Source organism: Anolis sagrei, chromosome 4 (assembly GCF_037176765.1).
Source record: "Anolis sagrei isolate rAnoSag1 chromosome 4, rAnoSag1.mat, whole genome shotgun sequence".
Classification (NCBI taxonomy): Eukaryota; Metazoa; Chordata; class Lepidosauria; order Squamata; family Dactyloidae; genus Anolis; species Anolis sagrei.
This window is the reverse complement of record NC_090024.1, coordinates 146897998-146921264: the sequence shown is the minus strand read 5'-3', so window position 1 is coordinate 146921264 and position 23267 is coordinate 146897998. Positions and strand designations below refer to the sequence as shown.

At 43.6% G+C, this 23267-nt stretch overlaps 1 protein-coding gene across 1 annotated transcript in view; it reads left to right on the top strand.

The window, feature by feature from the left end:
- ALG14 (ALG14 UDP-N-acetylglucosaminyltransferase subunit) overlaps positions 1-12441 on the top strand; it is a 42590-nt gene extending 30149 nt beyond the window's left edge. The window contains exon 4 of the mRNA XM_060773957.2: positions 11067-12441. Within this exon, the coding sequence (XP_060629940.2) occupies positions 11067-11297 (231 nt within the window). The 3' untranslated portion in view covers positions 11298-12441. The remainder of the gene's footprint in view (positions 1-11066) is intronic.
- Positions 12442-23267: the final 10826 nt, after the last annotated feature.

The following is a 23267-nucleotide window of genomic DNA, read 5'->3' as shown; positions in this document are numbered from 1 at the left end:
GCTCTGTGCCCCCACTTTTTGGTGTAAGAATAAGGTGTTCGTGAATAAACCCACATGCATTTCAACCTATTTTAAGTATGGCCAACACTTTAATAGGCCTATCCCACATTCATTGGCCAATATGAACTGTTGTTGTACTGGGGCAATTTTACATCATACTGCTAGAAAAACAAGTTCTTCTGCAGCATAAACCTGCTCTGTTGCCATGCTTCTCGTAACAAAGAATGTAAGGGAAATATAAATGGAAAACAAGGTGAGGCTTCCTTATCTCTCATTTATATGCAATTGTTATGTCACCACTTGTCACAAATCAATTGCAACCATCTCTCTACACTCATGCTCTATAGCCCTAGGCAGAGAAACCTACCCATCACTCATCCTGTTCTAAACACTTTCCAGGGCTATCTATGTGTTCTCAGAGCTTGTGGTAAAGGTAACATAGGGTGGTGGAAGAAGAAAATGTTCAGCCAGTCTGCCTATGGACTCCAATTTACCCAGCTAACCAGTTCAGGACAGGCCAGTATAGTAGAAGCTAAAAGGCTGACCCAAGATCTTTTGCTCCCTGATATGAAATATAAGATGGCACCCCCTCCCATCCCATATGCAGAAGCAGATGAAGATTGTCAGAGTAGCTGATGGTGCAGCACCATCCTCTACCTCACCTGACGGCAGTAGATAAGCATAAGGACTGTAGGCCCATGTCTTGCTACACTTCCCTGCTTCCTCTCTCCTGCTTTTTGGCAGAGCTGATCCCCATAGAATGCACAAATTGGATTTCTCCAGGTGCAAAATAATGAAAACAAAAATAACTCTCAGATTGCATTTCTGAAGAGCCACTTTCACAATGCATCTTACCTGACATTTAACAAAGGTGGTGCTATGGCGTTGGGATCTATGTGCAGATTACTGTTGTTATTATTATTGTGTTGTAACTCCACGGTTCAAGGTGGAGTTACAACACAGTTCAAACACATCACCATAAAATACATATATTAAAATAGATTGCAATAAAATGCATATATTAAAAACATAGTACAAGGATTAAAATACAATATTAACAGTATGTAAATTTAAAATTCATAGTTTAAAATTGAATGGGTGCAGGAAGACAAGGCTTGCAGGAATAAATGGAGCTTTAATTGTGTTTTACATTCTGACAGCTCATTTCGGTTCTTCTGGCAGGTTTTTCTACTAACTAAGGGCAGCCAATGAAAAGGTCCTCTGGGTCACAGTTCCCATATGGGTTCCAACTGGTTGGAGTAAATGTCCCCCTTATAATCCCCAGGATACGGGAGAAGGCCATCCTATAGGTAACCTGGACCCAAACCATACAGAGTCATAACCTGCACTTTGCCACTACTCTGGACACTAATTGGCAGCCAGTGGAATGATTTTAGTATGGGTGTAATATGCTCACTCCTCGATGTTCCCATGATAAATCTGGTTGCCATGTTTTGAACTAACCGGAGTTTCTGAACTTGCTACAGAAGGAGCCAAGTGCATTGTAGGAGGCCAACTTTGAGGTTACCAGTACATGCACTACCATCCAGGAAGGGGCGCAGCTGATGGATCAGCAGAAGCTAGTTGTAAGCACTCCTCATCATTCCATCTACCTGGGCTGACATTTGGAGATGTAACCCCATCCAGAACTAGCTGACACACCTCCATTCCCATGTTAGGACCCTTACTAGGGATGGAAAGGATAGATCTAGGGTGCTTCCCTCCTTGCAAGCCAAATCTGAGTCAAGATGGTGTTGCTGGGGCCTTTATTTCTTTGCAAGGGATGGAAGTAAAATGTTGATACTGTTTAATGTTACAAAAGTGATCTATAAAATATTAATAGTTTGAGCCTCTCAGTGTGAACTCATGTGGGGTATATGGTTGTGGTGAAGTAAAAGCAATGTATTTTAACTAATGTCTTGCCTAAGGTTTTGCAGAACACTTTTATTGCCAGTCCATAAAGAGCTTTCTTATATATCAGTTACAGTAAAACCATGCGTGCATAACTACTGGCAGTAACCAAGCCAGGATTTGAACTCACAGACAAATCTGACATTGTAGCTACTTTGCCATGCCAGCTTGTTCTGGGAAAGGCCATTATAATTGCTCTGCATTTTCTAGGACTCTGGCAAGAAGAGAATACAAAGATGTTTGTTAGGTGCCTTCGTGAGTCACTGCCAAAATTCAGGCAATTATTTCACTCCGGACTAGGCCTTGGCATGGAACATGGAAAGACAGTGTCTTGCCCTACCACTGTTAGGCTCACAAAGGCTAGTTACAGTGGTTTTCTGCTCTGATAAGGCCCTTAAAGCTTTCGTCGTCAAAATGGCTACATATTAAAGACTAGTATTTGCACTTAAGACCTCAAGCCCATGTCCTCTATTCACTTCTTTTTAGTTTGGGAACATCTCAAGATTTCCAAAATGTAACAAAAATACACGTAGGAGTCTAATTTCTTCCAACACATATCCAAGAACTGGCTTGCCTCCATTACTCTAGCCAGTTTGGCTGATATTTAATCCCTGTAAGGCAAAGGAATTCTGTTTTTTTTCAGTGGATCTAGTAAATGTCATCCGAATACATTGCCACATTTGAAAGACTGAAGCAGTTTCCAGCTGCAGTGACAGAGTTCATTGGGTGCCAAGTCTGGGAAGAAATGAAGAGCCTTTGTCCATATGCCCAGCAAGGATGAATGTACACCAGATAGACCTGTAGTCTCCTTTGGGTGTTGTAAGTGTAGATGTGAGTGTTCTGTGCTTTTGTGTATTTATATAGAGATTATGCTGGGAGACTTTTTAACACAATCCTGTATGTATGTATGCATAGTATTTATACCATATTGTGCAATTGGAAAAACTCAAAGATATTTGCAACCTGAAAAGACATGACGCAACAGAAGACATGACACAACAGAAAAAGGGAAGGTTGCACAAAAAGAAAAACACAAAAATGCATAATTTCTTAATAGATTGAAGTCTTTGTAATAGCCATCTTTAAGATAGGTGTAATGCAGACATGCTTAATTTTATTACCACAATCACTTAGATTAGAAACAATCTAAAAAGAGGAAGAACTGAATTGATGAGGTAGTCCTGCTTCTTCTCTTTCCCTCTTCCTCAATCGGATGGATTGTTAACTAGGTGAATGTTGGAGAGATGCAAAGCTCATTCTAAGGCAGTGGTTCTCAACCTTCCTAATGCCGCAACCCCTTAATACAGTTCCTCATGTTGTGGTGACCCTAACCATAAAATTATTTTCATTGCTACTTCATAACTGTAATATTGCTAATGATATGAATCGTAATGTAAATATCTGATAAGCAGAATGTATTTTCATTCACTGAACCAAATTTGGCAAAAAAAACAACACACCCCCAATATGCCCAATTAGAATATGGGGTGGGGGATTTATTTTGTCATTTGGGAGGTGTAGTTGCCGGGATTTACAGTCCACCTACAATCAAAGAGCATTCTGAACTCCTCGAATGATAGAATTGAACCAAACTTGGCACACAGAGCTCACATGACCAACAGAAAATACTGGAAGGGTTTGATGGACACTGACCTTGAGTTCTGGAATTGTAGTTCACCTACATCCAAAGAAAATTGTGGAGTCAAACAATGATGGATCTGGATCAAACTTGGCACTAATACTCTATATGCCCAAATGTGAACACTGGTGGAGTTTGGAGAAAAGAGACTTGTCATTTGGGAGTTGTAATTCCTGGGATTTATAGTTCACCTCCAATCAAACAGTATTCTGAACCCCACCAACGATAGAATCGGGCCAAACTTCCCACACAGAACCCCCATGACCAACAGAAAATACTGTGTTTTCTGATGGTCTTTGGCAATCCCTTTGACACTCCCTCACGACGCCCCCCCCCCCCCCAGTCCCAACCCCCAGGTTGAGAAACACTGTTCTAAGGACAAATGATAGTATCCCAGTGAATATAGGATGGCTTTTTGGACTCCACTGTGTTGCATTTCTGCCCTGTGAAAGTGGCGGGCAGTATAGGTAAATCCTGGAGGACACATTTTCATCCTCTACTTCCCTCTCACCCTGCCCCTGCTCCTGGCACACAGCAATTTGCTGCTCTGAGTTATAACCATTCAACAGAACTGGGACTACCAGCTGAAGAAATCTTACCAAATCAACCAAATGAGTTTCAATCAGCATACGCTTTCAAAACAATGGTTTTGAAGTCCATAGCTTACTTCTCATGTTTTTCGATAGTGCATGTGCTTATTGCAACAAGTGCTATTTTAGACCCTTCTGTGGGCAAGCAAAGAGAGAAACGCTCCTTCTCTGGTGATCCGTACCGCCCACAGTTTGAAAAAGGTTTTATGCTGAGTAAACCAGTCAGGGATGCCTGCTGAGTTGATTTATAAGATCTGGTTAACTAACTGGTTAATGAAGGGAAGCTTGCAGCCTTAATTAAAGAACAGAGTCCTCCAAAGGCCATGGAAGGTGGCCTGCCAAACCACCAATCCCTAAGAGCTATAGGCACTGCTTCCTTTATGTCTTGCTTGTGGGTTGGCAACTGAAGGGGAAGCCATTGGTACACTACAGGGAATCATGCTTGGCCCAATGGCAGCCACTTGTTGATTCCTAAAATAAATGTCAACGATGATCCAACCCTTGAAGAAAGTCATTCTGTGCTAAATTGCAGCCTGATAAACATGTAATATGGAAAATGTAGAAAAACACTGGCATTTGCATACTTTGTTTAGTAATTCCCTCTTGAATTAAAGCTGCTGAGCACTGACTAAGAAACAGAACAACTAAGACTAAATTAAAACTACAACGTATAATGTTACTCTTCTGTCCTAAAGGAGGAAGCAATCCTCATTTATTTCAGTGGAAGAGTAAGTCAAGAGGGAGTCTGGGGGACTCTTAAAACAGACTACTGCTGTTTCTTTTTCTTATTAGCTGTTCATCTCCGTCACGGCCCACGGAAATAGTTCTCTGAAGTCCAATTATAATAAATTCATGGATGACTCATACTAACCACATTTGCAATTCTTTTTCTCCCCGCAGAAATCTTGGACAGTCCCAGAACCCTTTATCCTTTCCTCTCATTTTGGCTGGTAATTTTCTCAGAACCTCAGTCTCTCTGCGCTAGGGTTAAGGCATACAATTTTAGGTAGCATTTGTACACCCTCACCTCAATGTTTGGGAAAATGTGACTATCAGCAAAAGTAGGATTCCCATGTTGGGCTCTTAGTGTGTGGTACATTTGCCCCCTTTCATTACTTGATCTTCTTGTAAATGGATTATAATCCTGGAGGTGTAGCCTTGTTAATTTTAACTTTCTAGAACACTTAGTAAATTTAAGTGCTTTTGCAGCAATTGATATCATTAGTGAGTTTCCAGTTCTCTTTGCTTAATGGTCCATTTCTCTGGAGAGTGCATCATACAATTCCAAAAAATTCTGTGTAAAAGTATGTGTATATACTGTATTACGCAGCATAGTGTAAATAGTGGAATTATATTTTTTTAGCATAGCCCCCAAGAAAGGCCACCTTGGTTAGTGGCTGAAACAGGTTCAGCTTTCAAAACAAATAAAGCAAATTACAGTCTACATTGACACATGGAGCTTTGTCTCCTAGTTTGCTTTGACTTTGGCACACATATCCTAGTTTGTATCTGTGAAATGGTAAAGGGTAAACGAGGAGTGTTTTGCCTCTCTACCCACCCCAACTCCCAATTTAACCTTTCCTTGATATTATTTAGCAAAGAATGCTTCAGGCCAAGATTATTTTAAAAACCACATCTCTGTATACAAACCAATATGAGCACTGCATTCTGCGGAGGAGGCCCTCTTCTCGGTCCCACTCCCATCTCAAGTGTGGCTTGTGGGAACGAGAGAGAGGGGGCCTTCTCTGTGATCACTCCCCACCTCTGGAACTCCCTCCCTAAAGTATTAAAAATTGCCTTCTCCTCTTATTTAAAAAGCTTTTAAAAACATATTTATGCATTTTAGCTTATGGGGGGGGGGAGGACTAAGTATACCTATATGCACCCTTTCCTAATTGCTGAACATCTACTTTTGTTAATCTGCTGTTTGCCATCTTCTCTCCAACATTTAAGTTGGATTTTAAAGAGATTTTTAAAGACATTTTAAAGAATATTAGCTAGTGTGTTTTATTTTGTTGCAAGTTACCTGGAATTCCTTCAGGGAGATAGGGCAGGCTATAAATAAAATGTTGTTGTTGTTGTTGTTGTTGTTGTTGTTATTGTAAGAGGAAGGCTTTTCTTCCTACCAATGTTTCCTTTAGGTGAACCTTCACCAAGCTCTCTTCTTCACATGTCAGATTACAATTTCTGGAGGAAGCCAGGATGTTAGATATTGAAGTCTAGTATAGCAAGAGGGAGGCAGATTGCAAAAGCCAGGCTTAGGGGAAGACTAGAAATCTGTGGCATGTGCCTCCATGCCTGTCCTCTCCTTTCAGAACCTTTTCATGGCAAGGATTACAAGGGTGAAGAGAATTGGGCTGATGGTGAACAGTTCCAACCCCAGAGCATTTCATCGCAGCATGATGTGTTTCCTGCTTTGCTGCCAAAAGGACACAAGGGGCGATGGTAGCAAGATTGCTGCCAAGGAGAGGAAACAGGAAATGTGTAGCAACAAAGGAATCAAGAGCCCATTGCTTTCCTCCCTCCCCTTCTCTGTTCAGTGATCCTGTGAATTATTTGAGAGTATCCCATGTGTATGTGTGCATTCCAACGTACACCCGTGCTTACAATGCTATTATTATAGAAGCCATTACTTATTATTTATTTATTTATTTATTATTTGCACTTGTTAACCGCCACTCTCAGCCCGAGGGCGACTCGTGGCGGTGTACAGAACATGGAAAAGACAACAATTTACAATAGATCAAGACCATAACACAACATCTTACTAATACAACAACTAATTAAACTAAAAATCCGCTTCGTCTAGTTTGGGGTCATAATCAATCTCATAGTCATAGTCCATTCCGGTGGTCATTCCAAAAACACAGCACTTAGTTGAAGGCCTTTTCGAAGAGCCAGGTTTTCAGGCCCTTGCGAAAGGCCATGAGGGAAGGCGCCTGTCTGATTTCAGCAGGGAGGGAGTTCCATAGCCGGGGGGCCACCACCGAGAAGGCCCGCTCTCTCGTCCTCGCCAGGCGTGCCACCAGGCGTGCCTGTGAGGCAGGCGGGACCGAGAGAAGGGCCTCCCCAGATGATCTCAAGGTCCTCGTGGGCTCGTAGGCCGAGATGCGGTTCGAAAGGTATTTTGGGCCGGAACCGTTTAGGGCTTTGTAGGATAACACCAGCACCTTAAATTGGGCCCGGTAGCAAATCGGCAGCCAGTGGAGCTGGGACAGCAAGGGCGTTGTGTGCTCCCTGCGTCCCGCTCCGGTTAACAACATGGCTGCCGCGCGCTGGACTAGCTGGAGCTTCCGGGCCGTCTTCAAGGGCAGCCCCACGTAGAGAGCGTTGCAGTAGTCGAGGCGGGATGTGACCAAAGCGTGTACCACCGTGACCAAGTCAGACTTCCCAAGATACGGGCGCAGCTGGCGCACGAGCCGAAGCTGTGCAAATGCTCCCCTGGTCACCGCTGAAACCTGGGGATCCAGGCTCAACGATGAGTCCAGGGTCACACCCAAGCTGCGAACCTGCGCCTTCAAGGGGAGTGCGACCCCGTCCAGCACAGGCTGTAACCCTATACCCTGCTCGGCCTTGCGACTGACCAGGAGTACCTCTGTCTTGTCTGGATTTAATTTCAGTTTGTTTGCCCTCATCCAGACCGTTACAGCGGCCAGGCACCGGTTCAGGACTTCGACAGCCTCCTTAGTAGCAGGTGGGAAGGAGTGACAGAGTTGGACGTCATCTGCGTACAGGTGACACCACACCCCGAAACTCCGGATGATCTCACCCAGCGGCTTCATGTAGATGTTAAACAGCATGGGGGACAGTATGGAACCCTGAGGAACACCACAGGTCAAAGGCTGTGGTGTTGAACAGGAGTCCCCCAATAACACCTTCTGGGTACGACCCTCCAGAAATGACTGGAGCCACCGCAAAGCGGTGCCCCCAAGGCCCATCTCTGCAAGGCGTCCCAGAAGAATACCGTGGTCGACGGTATCGAAGGCTGCTGAGAGGTCCAGGAGCACCAACAGGGACACACTCCCCCTGTCTAGCTCCCGGCGGAGATCATCCACTAAGGCGACCAAGACCGTCTCAGTACCATGTCCCGGTCTGAAACCAGACTGTGCCGGATCCAGATAATCCGTGTCTCTCAAGAATACCTGGAGTTGTGAGGCCACCACGCTTTCCATGACTTTGCCCAAGAAGGGAAGATTGGAAACAGGCCGAAAGTTGTCAAATTTAGTGGGGTCCAATGATGGTTTCTTCAACAGCGGCTTTATAATAGCCTGTTTTAGGCTCGCTGGAATCTTGCCTTCCCGAAGGGAGGCATTAACCACCACCGTTACCCACTCAGCCAATCCCCCTCTGGCCTCTTTCAGAAGCCAGGATGCGCAGGGGTCTAGGATGGACGTGGTAGGCCTCATTCCTCCAAGTATCTTGTCCACATCCTCGGGCTTCACAAGCTGAAAAGAATCCATCAAAATAGGACAAGCAGGTGCTTGTGTCACGTCCACAGAGACTGCATTTAATGTGGCATCCAGCCCAGAACGGATCAAAGCGACTTTGTCTGCAAAGAACCGAGCAAATGCTTCACAGCGCGTGGCCGAGTTGTCAGGGCTCCCACCTGAGGTAGGGGGAGTTAAAAGACCTCTGACAATCCGAAACAACTCCGCCGGACGGTTTTTTGCAGACGCAATAGTGGCCGCAAAGAAAGTTTTCTTTGCGGCTTTTATTGCCACGGCATATGCCCTTAGAAAGGACACAAACCGTGCTCGATTTGGCTCGCTTGGGTCCGAGCGCCACACGCTCTCTAGTTCCCTCTTCCTTCGCTTCATCGCTGCCAGCTCCTCAGTGAACCAAGGAGCTGGTTTAGCTCGGTTACTTGAGAGGGGACGTTCCGGAGCGATCCTGTCAATTGCCCTGGTCATCTCCCCATTCCAGAGAGCGACCAAGGCCTCGACATGGTCACCTACCGAGGTAGCGGGGAAATCCCCAAGAGCCGTCAGGAATCCATTCGGATCCATAAGCCTCCTGGGGCGGACCATCTTAATGGGTCCTCCACCTTTGCGGAGGTTAGGGGGCGCAGTGAGCCTAAATCTGATCAGGAAGTGGTCGGTCCATGGCAACGGAGAGATGGACAACTCCTCCACACCGCCACCCTGCTCCCATCCCTGGCAGAAAACCAAGTCCAATGTGTGTCCAGCACAGTGGGTGGGGCCAGTTATTTGTTGGGACAGCCCCATGGTTGCCATGGCAGACATGAAGTCCTGAGCCGCTCCTGTGAGGGTTGCCTCGGCATGGATGTTGAAGTCCCCCAGCACAAGAAGCCGTTGGGACTCCACCACCAGGCTCGAGACCACCCCCGCTAGCTCAGGCAGGGAGACTGTAGTGCAGCGAGGTGGACGGTACACTACAAGAATCCCTATTCTGTCCCGGTCACCCACCCTCAGGTGGACGCATTCGAAATTTGTGGTCTGCGGGATGGGACTCCTGGTCAGATGGATGGAATTTCTATAGACCACTGCGACCCCGCCTCCCCGTCCTCCGGCTCTTGGTTGGTGTTGCACGGAGAAGCCTGGAGGACAAAGCTGGGAGAGGTTTACGCCCCCCGCTTCATCCAACCAGGTCTCCGTGATGCACGCCAGATCTGCCCGCTCCTCCAGGATTAAATCCTGAATCCAGGTCGTTTTTCCGTTGACAGATCTGGCGTTCAACAACACCACCTTCAAACCAGAGGGCCCGCTCACCTGGTTACACCAATTTACCTTAGGAGACCGGTTGGGAATTGTTAATATGGATAAGCGGTCCGAATTAGGCCGAATTCGAGGTCTCCTTTTCCCGCATCTCCTCCTTCCCACCACGACCTCTATGGGGGCCCCTCGGCTAATGGAACACCTCCCCCCCTCCATGCCGCAGTCTAAAGACAAGATCTTGCTTTCTGCTTTGTTCGTTGTTTGATTTTTCGGTCCTTGCCAATATTCTTTCTCCTCCTCTTCCCCCCTCCCCACCTCATTTTTGTTTACAGGCTCCAGCCCACCTCCTCCCCTGTCCCTTACACTATACAGTAGTAACAGGGATAGTACACAAAGGGGGATGGGGGACCACATGGATAGCAGCAGTACAAGGTGGTGTAAGATGTTCCGGCCACACCAATAGGACAGTTCAGAAAGTGTACAAGTCTTAGGTGCAACACCGTCAGTAATAATAATTCAGTCAGCAACTACGTGCCGTTGGGCGCATTTGTAAAGTGCTAGGTCTAAAGTGCAATGAGTACCCTACATTGATTACTCAGTAAGGCAGCACATTTCTTGCGCGAAAATTTTATATACAGTTTCCAGTTCCACTCGACAAACTAATGTCAGAAGGCAGGGATCCAAAAGACCATTTTGTTGGAGAGAGATCTTACCAGTGCTGCAACTCTTATATTGACAATGATGTATGATCAGCAGTGCTCATGACAGTTTAATATTCAGCACTGCATGTTACTTTTCGATGGGCAATATAAAGAAATAATTTATAAGCAGCATTGAAGAAAATTGTTCCATCCAAACTTGGACCACAGTGGGAGCAATAAAGCAACTTTTAGCCCTAGGATTGCATTTAGCCCTCATTTTGAGAACTGATTTCTAACTCCTTTGGAAGTATCAGCACTAGATAAAGAGAGGGGGGGGGTTGAAAAGGAAGGTGATATCAATAGACAAAGAATTTATAAAACAAAGGGCAGCCCTTGACAGTAATAAAAGTTATCCAACCTTTCAAGAAAGGGAGATGAAGCAAGGGAGTCAAAGGATTTCTTTTTTCAATTATTGTTTCCTTTTGTTTGAAATCAAATCTTCTTTAGCTTTATACTTAGTCATCACTCATGTAATTGATTGTATTTACTGTTCATGGTTGGTGGGTTTTGTAGATATCATTTTCCAATCAACTTTTTTCTTTTCTGTCAGGTGCTGTGCAATGGTCCAGGAACCTGTGTCCCTATATGTGTATCAGCCCTTCTACTCAAGATGCTGGGACTGAAGAAAGTAACGATTGTCTATGTCGAGAGCATCTGTCGGGTGGAAAATCTGTCCCTCTCTGGAAAGATTCTTTATCACTTTTCAGATTACTTCTTTGTGCAATGGCCTACACTGAAAGAAAAATACCCTAAGGCACTCTATCTTGGGCGGATAGTGTGAGGGAAAAGGACAAAGTCAACTGACAGCAGTACCACATTTAAATGTTTTAGATCTTTGACATTTCTTTCTGACACTTTTTGGTTCATACTTTGGTACAGAAACCAAGCAAAACATGTCAGTAGATTCCTACACAAAGTGTATTATACCACCTGAAGATTATATAGCTGGTAATGTAGGAATTGGAGTTCTGCAGCCAGTTTCCATCAGGCTCTTGCCCGACTTCTGCTGTGTCACTTCGGCTTCCTAAAGTATCATTTTTTTTACTTTTCCCTCAATAGAAGCTGGACACAGACTAAAGAAAGTGGAATATGAGAGGGGAAGAAGAGCCCTGCTGAGTATGTTATGGCACAGTGAAAAGGCTTTTAATCAGTATAGTGAGCCCGCCATATCCACAGATTCAACCTTCCATAGATTCAACTTTCCACAGCTTGAAAATTTATATAGATTGTATTCAAAAAAGCCAACCTTTTTACTATGCCATTGTATGTTATTGGTCTTCATCATCCACGGATTTTGGTATCCGCGGCTGGTCCTCGTATCAAATCCCAGTGAAAACTAAGGGCCCAATGTAACATGGAATCAATCAGAGTGCAATGAAAAGAGCAGCAAAGGTGCAAAATAACAAGTTCCTCCAAGTTTGTTATGCCACATTCACACATAGTTATTTTTTTATTTAGATATTTTAGTTTTCCTTTTTATTTCTTTGTTGTTCTCTCTCTTATTCAGCTGAATAAGATTCAGTTCAAAGAGATTTGGACTTATGCTTAAGGTACCATCTTGGACATGGCAAATTACAGCAAGGGCCTCCTCGTAACCTCAATCTTATTGGTTCACTGTGTCAGTGATGACATTTTTACTGGATTCACTTCGGGCATTATTCCAGACAGTCCCATTTCCACACCCCAGTTTTTTTAACACTTCTAAAACAGTTTCCTACTGAAGCATCACAGAGCAAATTAAACGATGTAGATAGACTTCCATCTGGAGCGGTGGTTCCCAACCTGTGGTCCGTGGACCACCAGTGCTCCACAAGAACTAATGTATGGTCTGGGGTCTCACCATTACTACACCATTGCAACGAAAGCAGCTGGTCTTGCGAAACCCTCTGGTATGTTGTAAACCGCCTTGAGCCCCTCCCCCCCCCCCCCCCGGGTTGAGATAGACAGTATATAAATACAGTAAGCAAATAAATAAATAAATAAATTTGGTGCTAGCGTTGGAGAGTGGTCCCTGATGAAAGTGGTCCCTGGTCAAGTGGTACCAGGTCAAAAAAAGGTTGGAAACCACTCGTCTGGAGAAAATGGAAAAAACAGAGGGGAACACATGGGATGGGCATGTCAATTTTACCATGCTTCAATGAAGTGGGGTAATGGGCATTCATATCATTGGTCTCCTACCAGGCATTGACATTTCTCTCCCAAAATCCTGCATTATGAACCTGGCATGGTAATCTTTTAACATTATATTTAACATTCAAAATACTGAAAGTTCAAGATATCACTACTTTGTTTTTCCTATCATTACTCCTCCTTGGCTTTTGAAACTGCACTACTGCAAACTTTTAAACTTGTGTTTCAGACTTCTGCAATTGAGAGGAAAGATTGGGAGGAAAGGATAGGAGTCCAGAAAAGGGGGGGGGGGAGGTCTGCCTTGAGAGCAATGCCTCCTGTCTCCTCAGGAGTAAGGAGTCTGGCTGGGAAAGGATAGGAGCCCAGAAAACAGGTCTGCCATAAGAATGATGCTTCCTATCTCCTCAGCAGTAAGGAGTTTGGTAGGGAAAGGATACTAGACAAGAGGAGGGGGGGGGGTTGCCTTAATGATGCTGCCTGTCTCCATGGGAGTAAGGAGTTTGTCAGGGAAAAGATAGAGCCCAGATAAGAGGGTTCTGCCCTAAGAATGGTGCCCCCTGTCTCCTCAGGAGTAAGGGTTTTAATAAGGACAGGGTAGGAGCCCAGAGAAGGGGGGTCCGTATCAAGAATAATGCCTCCTATCTCATCAAGAGCTCAGAGAAGACGAGGGGAGGGGGAGAGGTCTGCCTTAAGGACAATATCTCCTGTGTACTTGGGTGTAAAGAGGTTGGCAGGGAAAAGATAGGTGCCCACAGAAGGGGGATCTGCCTTAAGAATGATACCTCTGTCTCCTCGAGGCATTGGAAGAGAATGGAAGGGAGCCCATGGAGAGAAATGGTGTCTCCCTTAAGAATGATGCCTCCTGTCTCCTCTAAGTGGATGGTTGAGCTGTGAGGAGGCAATCCTGTGTGATGGGGGTAAGTAAATTCCCCAAGATGAAACTCTGCAAAGAAGATAATTTCCATCATTTCCCCTAGTTCTGTCTGATGAAATCAATGGTGATGGCAAGAAAAGGCAGACATAATATGCCACCTCTAAGCCACCTGTTCTCCAATCCCAGCCTCCCTTCATAGCTGCTGCATTTGCAGCATTTTTTCTTATTTCAATTGTCTCTATTGGAATAATGAGACAATAATGGATGCTCTGCACTGTTAAGTTCCTTTGGAGACAACCAATGGGACTTAGTAGTAGTAGAGTGTTATGACTCTGGAGACTAGTGTTTGACTACAGCTTGGCCGTGGAAACACACTGAGCAAGTCATACTATCTCAGTCCCAGAAAACCCTGTGATAGGTTTGCCTTAGTGTCACCATAAGGTGGAAATGTCTTGAAGGCACACAACAGTAACAACAACACATGGAGAAATTGCACTGAAAGGCTGGTCTTGGTCAGTGGTTATTTTCCCCATCCCTTCTGCCTTCTTAGTGCATGAAGCAAGGAACAAGTAAACTGTATTTACAGGGATGCAAATTCTTTTTGGCTCATTTCCATGCTCCCTTTCTAAAGTTTGACAGTACTGAATGTTGGGGGGTATATAGTCTCCCTTTGGAGTTCACTGTGATGGGTAGCCATAGTGGCAAAGAGAGATGCCTTGGTCATGCCTTAAATTGTAAGAAACAAGGCCGTGGTCTCGGACAACAATGCTTGTTTCCTGTATGTGGAAGCAGTGAAATCCCCAGTGAGTATTCTGAGCATAAAGGAAACAGTCGTATTTGCTTGGCTTTGTGACAGTTTTCACTCCACAGCCTTTCCGAAACCTCAAAGCATTAAATCCAGTATCCTTTTTCCTTTTGGCCTGTCAGAGCCGATTCTGTCATCTGAAGTGCATTTTCCAAAGCCTTGCATTTAATTGTTACAGCAAATAAAAAGGTAACAGATGTCACAAAGAGACAGGTTTTCCAAGTTGAGCGTTCTGTCATTTTAATGGCATTAGATTTCAGAGCGCAAACTGTCATTAGAAAACAGCAAGACTCGTTAGCATGCTTTGCAGCCTCATGTGTAGATACTTAAATGGACATTAACAACACCAAAACAGGAAGAAAGAGTTGGAGAGAAATAAAAACCAAATTCATACTTAGTGAACCGAGTTCGTCATGTTTAGGTTTCAAGTGTTTAAAAGTCCAAGGCGGTTGTACTTAGAATAGGAAGCATGTTCTTCCTCACCTTAAATGGCATAATATCAAATATTATTACGAAATAAATGTTGCAGTAGACTAAATTTCAGTAAGACTGCCTTAGCCTTCTGAGTTCATGGAGACCAGCATTATTGTGAAAAGTTCTGTATGAAGAAGAGTAAATCTGTATGTCTTCTACATCCAGGGTTACACTGATTAACAATATCTGGCTAGAGCAGTTTTCTCGATCTGGGGGTCAGGACCGCTGAGTGGGTCATGGGGTGGTTTCAGAGGGGTTGCCAAAGACCATCAGAAAACATACTTATGATTGCCTTAGAAACCCCTTTGGCAAGGAAGGCTGAAGATCTCCCCGCCTGTTTTTCCCTTCCTCTCAACCAAGGAGAGGACAGTTTCTGAGACTTCAAGCAGGGAAGGGAGAGCAGGGAACCTCAGCGCATGGCAGCATAGTGCGCATATGCGGGCAAGGGAGAGCATGCAAGGTGGGAGGGAGGCTCACGCCAGTGCGTCTCTTCAAAGCATGGGGGTTCTATGTGGAAAGTTTGGCTCAATTCTATTGTTGGTTGGGTTTAGAATCCTCTTTGATTGTAGGTGAACTATAAATCCCAGCAACTACAACTCCCAAACATCAAGGTTTGTTTTCCCCAAACATGACCAGTATTCACATTTGGACATATTAAGTATTTGTGCCAAGTTTGGTCTACATCTATCATTGTTTGAATCCACAGTGCTCTCTGGATGTAGGTGAACTACAACTCCCAAACTCAAGGTCAATACCCACCAGACACATCCAGTATTGTTGGTAATTGGAGTTCTGTGTGCTAAGTTTGGTTCAATTCCGTCATTGGTGGAGTTCAGAATGCTCCTTGATTGTAGGTTAACTATAAATTCCAGCAACTACAACTCCCAAATGACAAAATCAACCCTACCCCACCATCAAATTCACCAATATTCAAATTTGGGCATATTGGGTATTTGTGCCAAATTTGGTCCAGTGAATGAAGATATATCCTGCATATCCGATATTTGCATTACAATTCGTAACAGTAGCAAAATTACAGTTATGTAGTAGCAATGAAAATAATTTTATGGTTGGGGGTCACCACAACATGAGGAACTGTATTAAGGAGTCACAGCATTAGGAAAGTTGAGAAACACTGGGCTAGAGAAACAGAGACCAATGCTTTTTAACTTTCAGTAGTAATTACAAATGTTTTAACAATTGCTTGAGAAGGAAATTGCTGGGAAGAAGAGGTTCACAAAGCCGATTATATCCACAGTTTGCAAATGAAAAGAACTCTGCGTTTTAGAAGAAGAACGCCATGTTGTCACTGAATATTGGTACAAAAGGCGCTGAGTCTGTTCATGAAGTATATTTAATATCTCATGGGATCTGGTTCGTATTTTCTGAACTGCTTGGTTTTCATTTCAGCAGAGAAACTGGAAATCAGTCTAGTTTGTGATGATATCATAAATCACAGAATTTGGCTTGGCACAGACTTCTGAGGTTTTCAGCTTTTACGACATTATAATAGTATGTTTCTGGACTTTGTAGAGAATGGGCAAGACAGCTTTGATAAGCAACTCAAAAAGCTGTCCAGGGACCAATGCATCCATCTTCCAAAATGTTTCCATTATAGTGTATACAGCTAATATCTGCAGCTCTTTTCCAGGGAGTGTTTGATTCAAATGTCACCTACATGCAATTCATTGTCATTAAACAAGTCAATCTCAACTGTTCATAACAGAGGAATAATATCCTACTTTACATGGATATTGTAAGAATCCATGAGATAATGAATGCAAAATATCTCTGAGCACTTGGAAAATGTCAGGTTTAAATATTAATTATTATTCATTCTTTATCAATGAGATTAATTAGAGTGTAGCAATTATGATTTCAATTAGTCTTGAATATCTAACCTGTAATCTTTAATGAACAGGGTTGCTGTTTAGGATTGTCCCAGGCCTGGAGGTTTCCAGACCAAAACCTCAATCTGGGAGGGTCCCAGTGATATTGTTAAGCCTGGCACATTTAGTTCCAAGCACAATTGCTCACCATCTGTCATTGAATGCACACCTATATACACACAGAGTGTACATTCTTGTTGGGAAATTAATACAAAAATCTTAAACTGAAATGAGAGAATTACTCTTTCACACTGACTTATGGAACAATTAATCTAGCCTACTTGCTTTTAGCTGGAGGATAGATGCAGAGCAGAGTGGGGCAGTTAAGCTTGTTCTCACGATGATTGGAAAAGGAGGAAGTTAACTCCAGTGCACCCTCTGCTACTCGTGGGGGATACATTCCTGAACTTACCATGGAAATGAGAGACCATGGATTAGAGCAAACCCTATTGAAATTACCATGAAGTTATTATTTATTTATTATTTTGCATATTTGTATCTCATCCTTCTCACCCCCGGAGGGGAACTCAGGGCGGCTTCACTACAAGCATTCATTCAATGCCAACAACAGTAATAAATGATAAAAGCAATTAAAGCAATTTGTTAATGCTTTAAAATTATTAAAACATTGTTTAAATCATGCAGGTTTGAAATGATAGTCCAGGTCAGTCCACTGTTATTCACACAAATTGGGTCTCATTCTAAATTGTTGCCTTTACTTTTCGAATGTTTTGTCCTATAACCAGGTTTTGAGTTTCATTCAACAGGATAAGAAGGAGAGGGCAATCTAATGTCACTGGGTAGAGAGTTCCACGGGCAAGGGGCCACCACTGAGAAGGCCTTGTCTGTCATCTCCAGTCGTGTTTGCAAAGATGGTGGGACTGAGAGCAGGGCCTCTCCCTTTGATCTTAGACTTTGCGGTGGTTTATAGCAGGAGATACGTTCAGACAGGTAAGCTGGGCCAGAACCGTTCAGGGCTTTATAGGCTAAAGTCAGCACTTTGAATTGTGCTCAGTAGCAGATTGGCAACCAGTGGAACTGGCGTAGCAGAGGGGTTGTATGCCTTGAACCCATCATAGCCTCTCCACCTGGCCTATAGCTCAGGTTGTTATGAGGATACAAACTAGAGAAGAGCCATGTGCAGTGCCAGAACCAATTGGAAGAAAGGGATGGGGGATATACATATATATGTATTCTGGGATGCCCAGCTTTTCTCTCCTTCAGCAGGCTGGTCTGAAACAAACTAAAAATACAGTCCTAAACATAACTGCTTGGAAGTATGTAAATGGAATCTGTGGGAGTTGCTTCTATTTAAAGATGCATACATTTAGGATGTAAATTAATGTTTTGATTAGGGAGCGGTAACGAAAAAGTGCACACATTTAATTTATACTGTCTAATTCTTTGCATATTTCTATGGAAGCTGGTTTCTGTTGAGTTGGGTCGAACTTATCCCAACACAGAGACAAATAGTAGCCCCAGATGTTACTGGTTTTCTACTCAGATAATATCTGCCTAACTGCTATGTCAATGGCTGGTGAGAGTTGCAGTCTGACAGCATCTCGAGAGGTCCAGAATGTCTACTCATGTATTAAGAGAGAATGGTATATTTAAATATAATAAATTGCAGGCATTTTATTGTGTGTTGGCATTTAAAAAATAAGGATTTTATCATCCCAGCCCACTGTTTCGTCACAATTGTATTAGTGAGGGAAATAGACACAACTTTACAGTGTTTATTATCACATTTCTGCATTACTGCAACTGCACTGCTTTGAGAACATATAGTACTGTGATCAATCTTCCTCGCAACCTACATAACCCTACTTTACTTGATTATGCTTTGCCCGTTTTGCCTTGCAGGGATTTTAAAGCTAAATGTGGAATTACAACAATTAAAAATAATAAAAATTATCAGGAAAAAAATGGGAGGGAAAGGTGGAGAAGAGAATCATACCCACTGATGTCACATAACTGTCAGCATATTGGCACAGAAGTGAGTCTATTGCATTGAATCATCATGGAATCATAGAGTTGAAAGAGACCACATGGGCCATCTAGTCCAACCCCCTGCCCTGCAGGAAAAGCACAATCAAATTACCTCTGACAGATGGCCATCCAGCCTCTGTTTAAAAGCCTCCAAGGACAGAGTTTCCACTACATTCTGAGGCAGAGAGTTCCTCTGCTGAACAGCTCTTACAATCAGAAGGTTCTTCCTAATGTTTGGGGCGAACCCCCTCATTGATATAAGGAATGGGAAGGTAGCAGGACTGGTAGGCATTGCTGGGTTTTAGTCGTCATTTAAAAGGAGCTCTACAGTCACAGAAAGAAGCAAAACCAATAACTGGATTCAGACAACATTGTGTGATACCTACCGGCAACAAATGAGCTTATCCTACTGCAATTCCAGTTTGCCAACCTCATGTGATAAAGTCCTAAATGCTTGCCCTGGCCTTCTTCCATGTTTATCAAACCAAGAAGCATTGTTCCTTTCCTCCACACCTTAATTTTGTCGTCACTGCAACCCTATGAGAAACTTTAAGCTGAAGGACAATTATTCGCCTATGCCTATCGAGCAACTTTAATAAATGAGGATGCATTCATCCTTGATGTTTAAAACAATAACAACAAAATCTGTAAGGCTGGTCTCTTTAATAAAGTGTTTGTTGTGTAGTAATTCTTTGGGAAGCAGAATCAGAAGACCACAATATAGTGGAATAGCAGGAAATGCTTTTAGTTTGGGGCAGAAGCTGGGAGAAGCAGCTGGAGCCTGTATCTCTTTTCAAGAAGCCAAAACAATCCTGGGCTTATTTGATTGAATTATGATTGTTTCTTTCAAGTCAGATGTTGGTCTGTGTTCCAGGAGGTTTAATTAGTGATAGTTGAAGACAGTTATATGAAGTGCTGTTTCCAGTAAATAAAGGAATTCATACGAAATATTTTGGATTGGTGAGAGAGGAAGTATTCCAATACAGCTTCGTAACTGTGGGCAGGCATGTAATAAATATTGGTATTTAGAAGGCACTGCAAAAATATGCTTGTCATTGAAGCAGACTTGTTTCTACCATATATCTCAATTATATATTTAGTTAAATTTGCATAAAAGCTAAGTGGACAAAATGCTTCCTTGGGAGGAAATCTGTGCAATATGTGTGGGTGAGTGCTTTAATATCCTTGGGCATGACTTGACCTTACTGCTACTTATGTGTACTTGCTTTTGGCCTAGTAACTCAAATTAGGGTTATGCTATCAGGACTTTCTGCTGAATTGCATATTGTTTGGGTAAATAAGAGGAGATGGCGTACTCTTTGTTATGACTAAGATTCCTTCTGTTCCCTGGGAACATTCATTATATGTCCCTTTAGATTTTTTTTTTGTCAATTAATTAATTACTTTTGCTGTCCCAGCTCATTTGTTCCCATACACAAGAATTCCTGTAGGTCAGTGTTTTACAACACAGATGGTAGCAGAATTATGATTTAGAGCCTCATGTTTTCAGATAATTTAACAAACTTGGGATTTTGGCTCAAGACACTGGGGATCTCTAGCCACAATAACAATAGAGGATGTGATGGATGCAACATCTGAGTAGTGGTCCTTCTATAAATGGATTTGGTTGTGTTGTTGTTATGTACCTTCAAGTTATGTCTGACCTATGGCAACCCTAAGACAAACCTACCACAGAGTTTCCTTGACAAAACTGGTTCAGAATTTGTCATTACCTTCTGCTACAGCTAGATTGAAAAATGGTCTAAGGTCATCCATTGAGTTTTGTGGCCAAGCACAAATTCAAACCCTGGTCCCCAGAGTTAGACTCCAATGCAGAAACCACTGCATCACACTGCCTCCCATGGATGGCTTCTACTAAGCCAATTAATTGTGTTTCTAGGAAGTCCACAAATGGGTTAGGACAGGCATGGGCAAACATTTTTGCCTTGGGGTCACATTGTGGGCCTGACCAAGAGGACTGTGCCAGGACAGAGGGTGGCCAGGCATACACTGGATGGGGCGTGCCCAGGAGGGAGATGGACTGTGAGAGGGTGGGGCCAGGAGGAGGCAGGGCAGGGCCCGGGTCATCCTCAGGTTGTGCTCCTGAAATAAGGATGAGGCTGCTTGCCCTTTCTTTACTCCAGGAGGAAAATGAGACATGCGGTGACTGCCCTGATCCTCCTCTCTCAACCTCCTCCCCTTATCTTCAGACTCCTTGCAGACTCCTTTTACAGTTTTTCAAGTTGCTCCTAACACACACACACACACACACACAAATCCTGAAGATCAGGGGAGGAGGATCGGAGAGGAGGATCAGGGGAGTCGTCGTATGTCTTGTTTTCCTCCCGTGGCAAAGAAGGGACAAGCTGTCCTCTCAGCATTATGCCAGGTGAAGGGTGAGACAGGCTATGGCTGAGAGCACTCCAGAAGAGTCCCAGCTGCTGCTTGCCTTCCTGTTAGGGATTCCTCATCTTCAAAAGAAGAAGGGGAGCAGGAAAGTGTTCAGGAATTGGAAGGAGAATTGGAATCAGACAATGAAGTCTTGCAAGTGCCCACATTTCTGGAAAGGCAGAAGGAAACAGTGCACAGAAAGTGTTCAGCTGGAATAGCTGCTAGAAATGCCAAGGTAATTGGGAGCTGCCCTAGCACCTCTTGTGTGGGGAATTCAGGGCTATAAATCAGAAGTAGGAGCAGTTAGCTTTTGCTGGTAATGAACGACTCAGATGCTGATGTCTTCGCTCCAATTGTACCTGCTTCGAGTCTGCTTCTAAGGATTTAGTGATCATTGCTCATTGTCTGATGTAAGATTGCTGTTTCTTTTGGACTTTATTGGAGACTTGAGCTTTGTGTCTGCTTTAAACCTTCCCTGCTTTCTTTTGCATTTTTCAACTGCATTTGCTGTTCTTTTGTGTTTGCTGAAGTAACACACGTTTCTTTTACTTTCAACTTTGTATTAAGGCTGTTCTTGAAGGGCAAATCAGGACACTTCCTCAGGTCATCCTCTCGGCATAAGGAGAGGGCCTCTTGCATCATCTTTATGCCAGGGGAAGGGTGAGACATATGGTGGCTGAGAGTGCTCCAGAGGGCTCTCAGCTACTGGGTGCCTTCCTCCCCCATCCTTTCTGTATGTGTACTTGTGCCAAGAGGACAGGGAAAACGAGAAGGGCCTGAGGTAAGCACCCAGGGCCCACATCCAGCCCCTGGGCCTTAGTTTGCCCATGCCTGCGTTAGGATAACATGAGATGGGCATTTCTATCCAGCAGGCAATTCGTTTAGCACATGGGACAGAAACTAGGAAAACCGAATTTAAATTGTACTCATTAGATCATGCAGCCACCCATGTGCACAGTAGCAGTGGAGGAGTATATGTAGAAGATATGTTAATAGGAAAATAGGCATGAGCAATCTCCCGCCTTCAGCTTTTCTATGAACCCCATTTCTCCTGCACTGTTCAAAAGACATTGATCAGGTGGAGAAGTCACAGGGCATGAACAGGGGAGGAGCACAGCACTCACCTACCCACCTGCTGCTTCTTTCCTTGAAACATCCTCTCCCTTCTTTCCACATTGGTTGAGAAGAGAGAATTGTAAATCCTCATCAGTTTTACATGCATCAAGATTGTTAAAATCTAGGGAGGGCTGCGATTAAAACTCACGTACACCCCATAAGCAATGTGGAACAGGGTGGGGTAGGCAGGTGTCAGCTGCTACTCCAAAGGCTGGGCAGCAATAAAGGAACTGCAGCACATATTTTGCAACGTCTTGCTCTGTCAATGGGCGTATTACAGGCAACCCTATTATTCCAAGTAGGGCTGCACAAGGTAAGCTGTGTCTGTCTGTCAGGTTTTTCATTTGCAAAGTAGAAGCCTGACTTTGATCTTTGCAGCAGTTTCACAGCCTGATATCTCTCCTGAAATCTTTGTGTCAGGTTTTTGGAATTAAAGGAAATCACCACCTGGCTTGTTTAGACTTGGTTCACACCTGTTTTGACAAGGAATCTGATTTCATCTATGAGTGGACTTTGGAGCAGATGGATTTCCCCCAACATTGAGGAAGCAACATATTGCTAGCAGGACAATTAAAACTTGATACAGTTCTGCTGAAGTCAAATGTGGTTCAAATGCACGAAGAAAGCGTGAGCCAGAGCAGAATGCCCTTAACTTTTGTGACCATACCATTACAATGAATAAAATGGCTCAATTTTTGACTAGTGGTCACAAGACACAGCTGGGTTCCTGATGTAGTCCAAGAAAAAGAGTCCTGCTACCAGTTCAGTTTGGCTTTTCCTTCTCTACTATTTATTTTACCAATGTTAACACATTGGTAGTAAAACTAGCAATTGTTTGGATCTTTAATAGCTCTTACCTTCCTCTGGTCCTTCTATTAACTGGAGATACACTAATACAATGGTTCTCAACCTTTGGGTCCCCTGGTGTTTTGGCTTACAATTCCCAGAAATCCCAGCCAATCTACCAGCTGTTAAGATTTCTGGGAGCTGAAGTCCAAAACATCTGGGGACCCCCAGGTTGAGAACCACTGCACTAACACCTTGATCATTGGCAATGAACTATTAAGTGTCAAGTTGTCAACC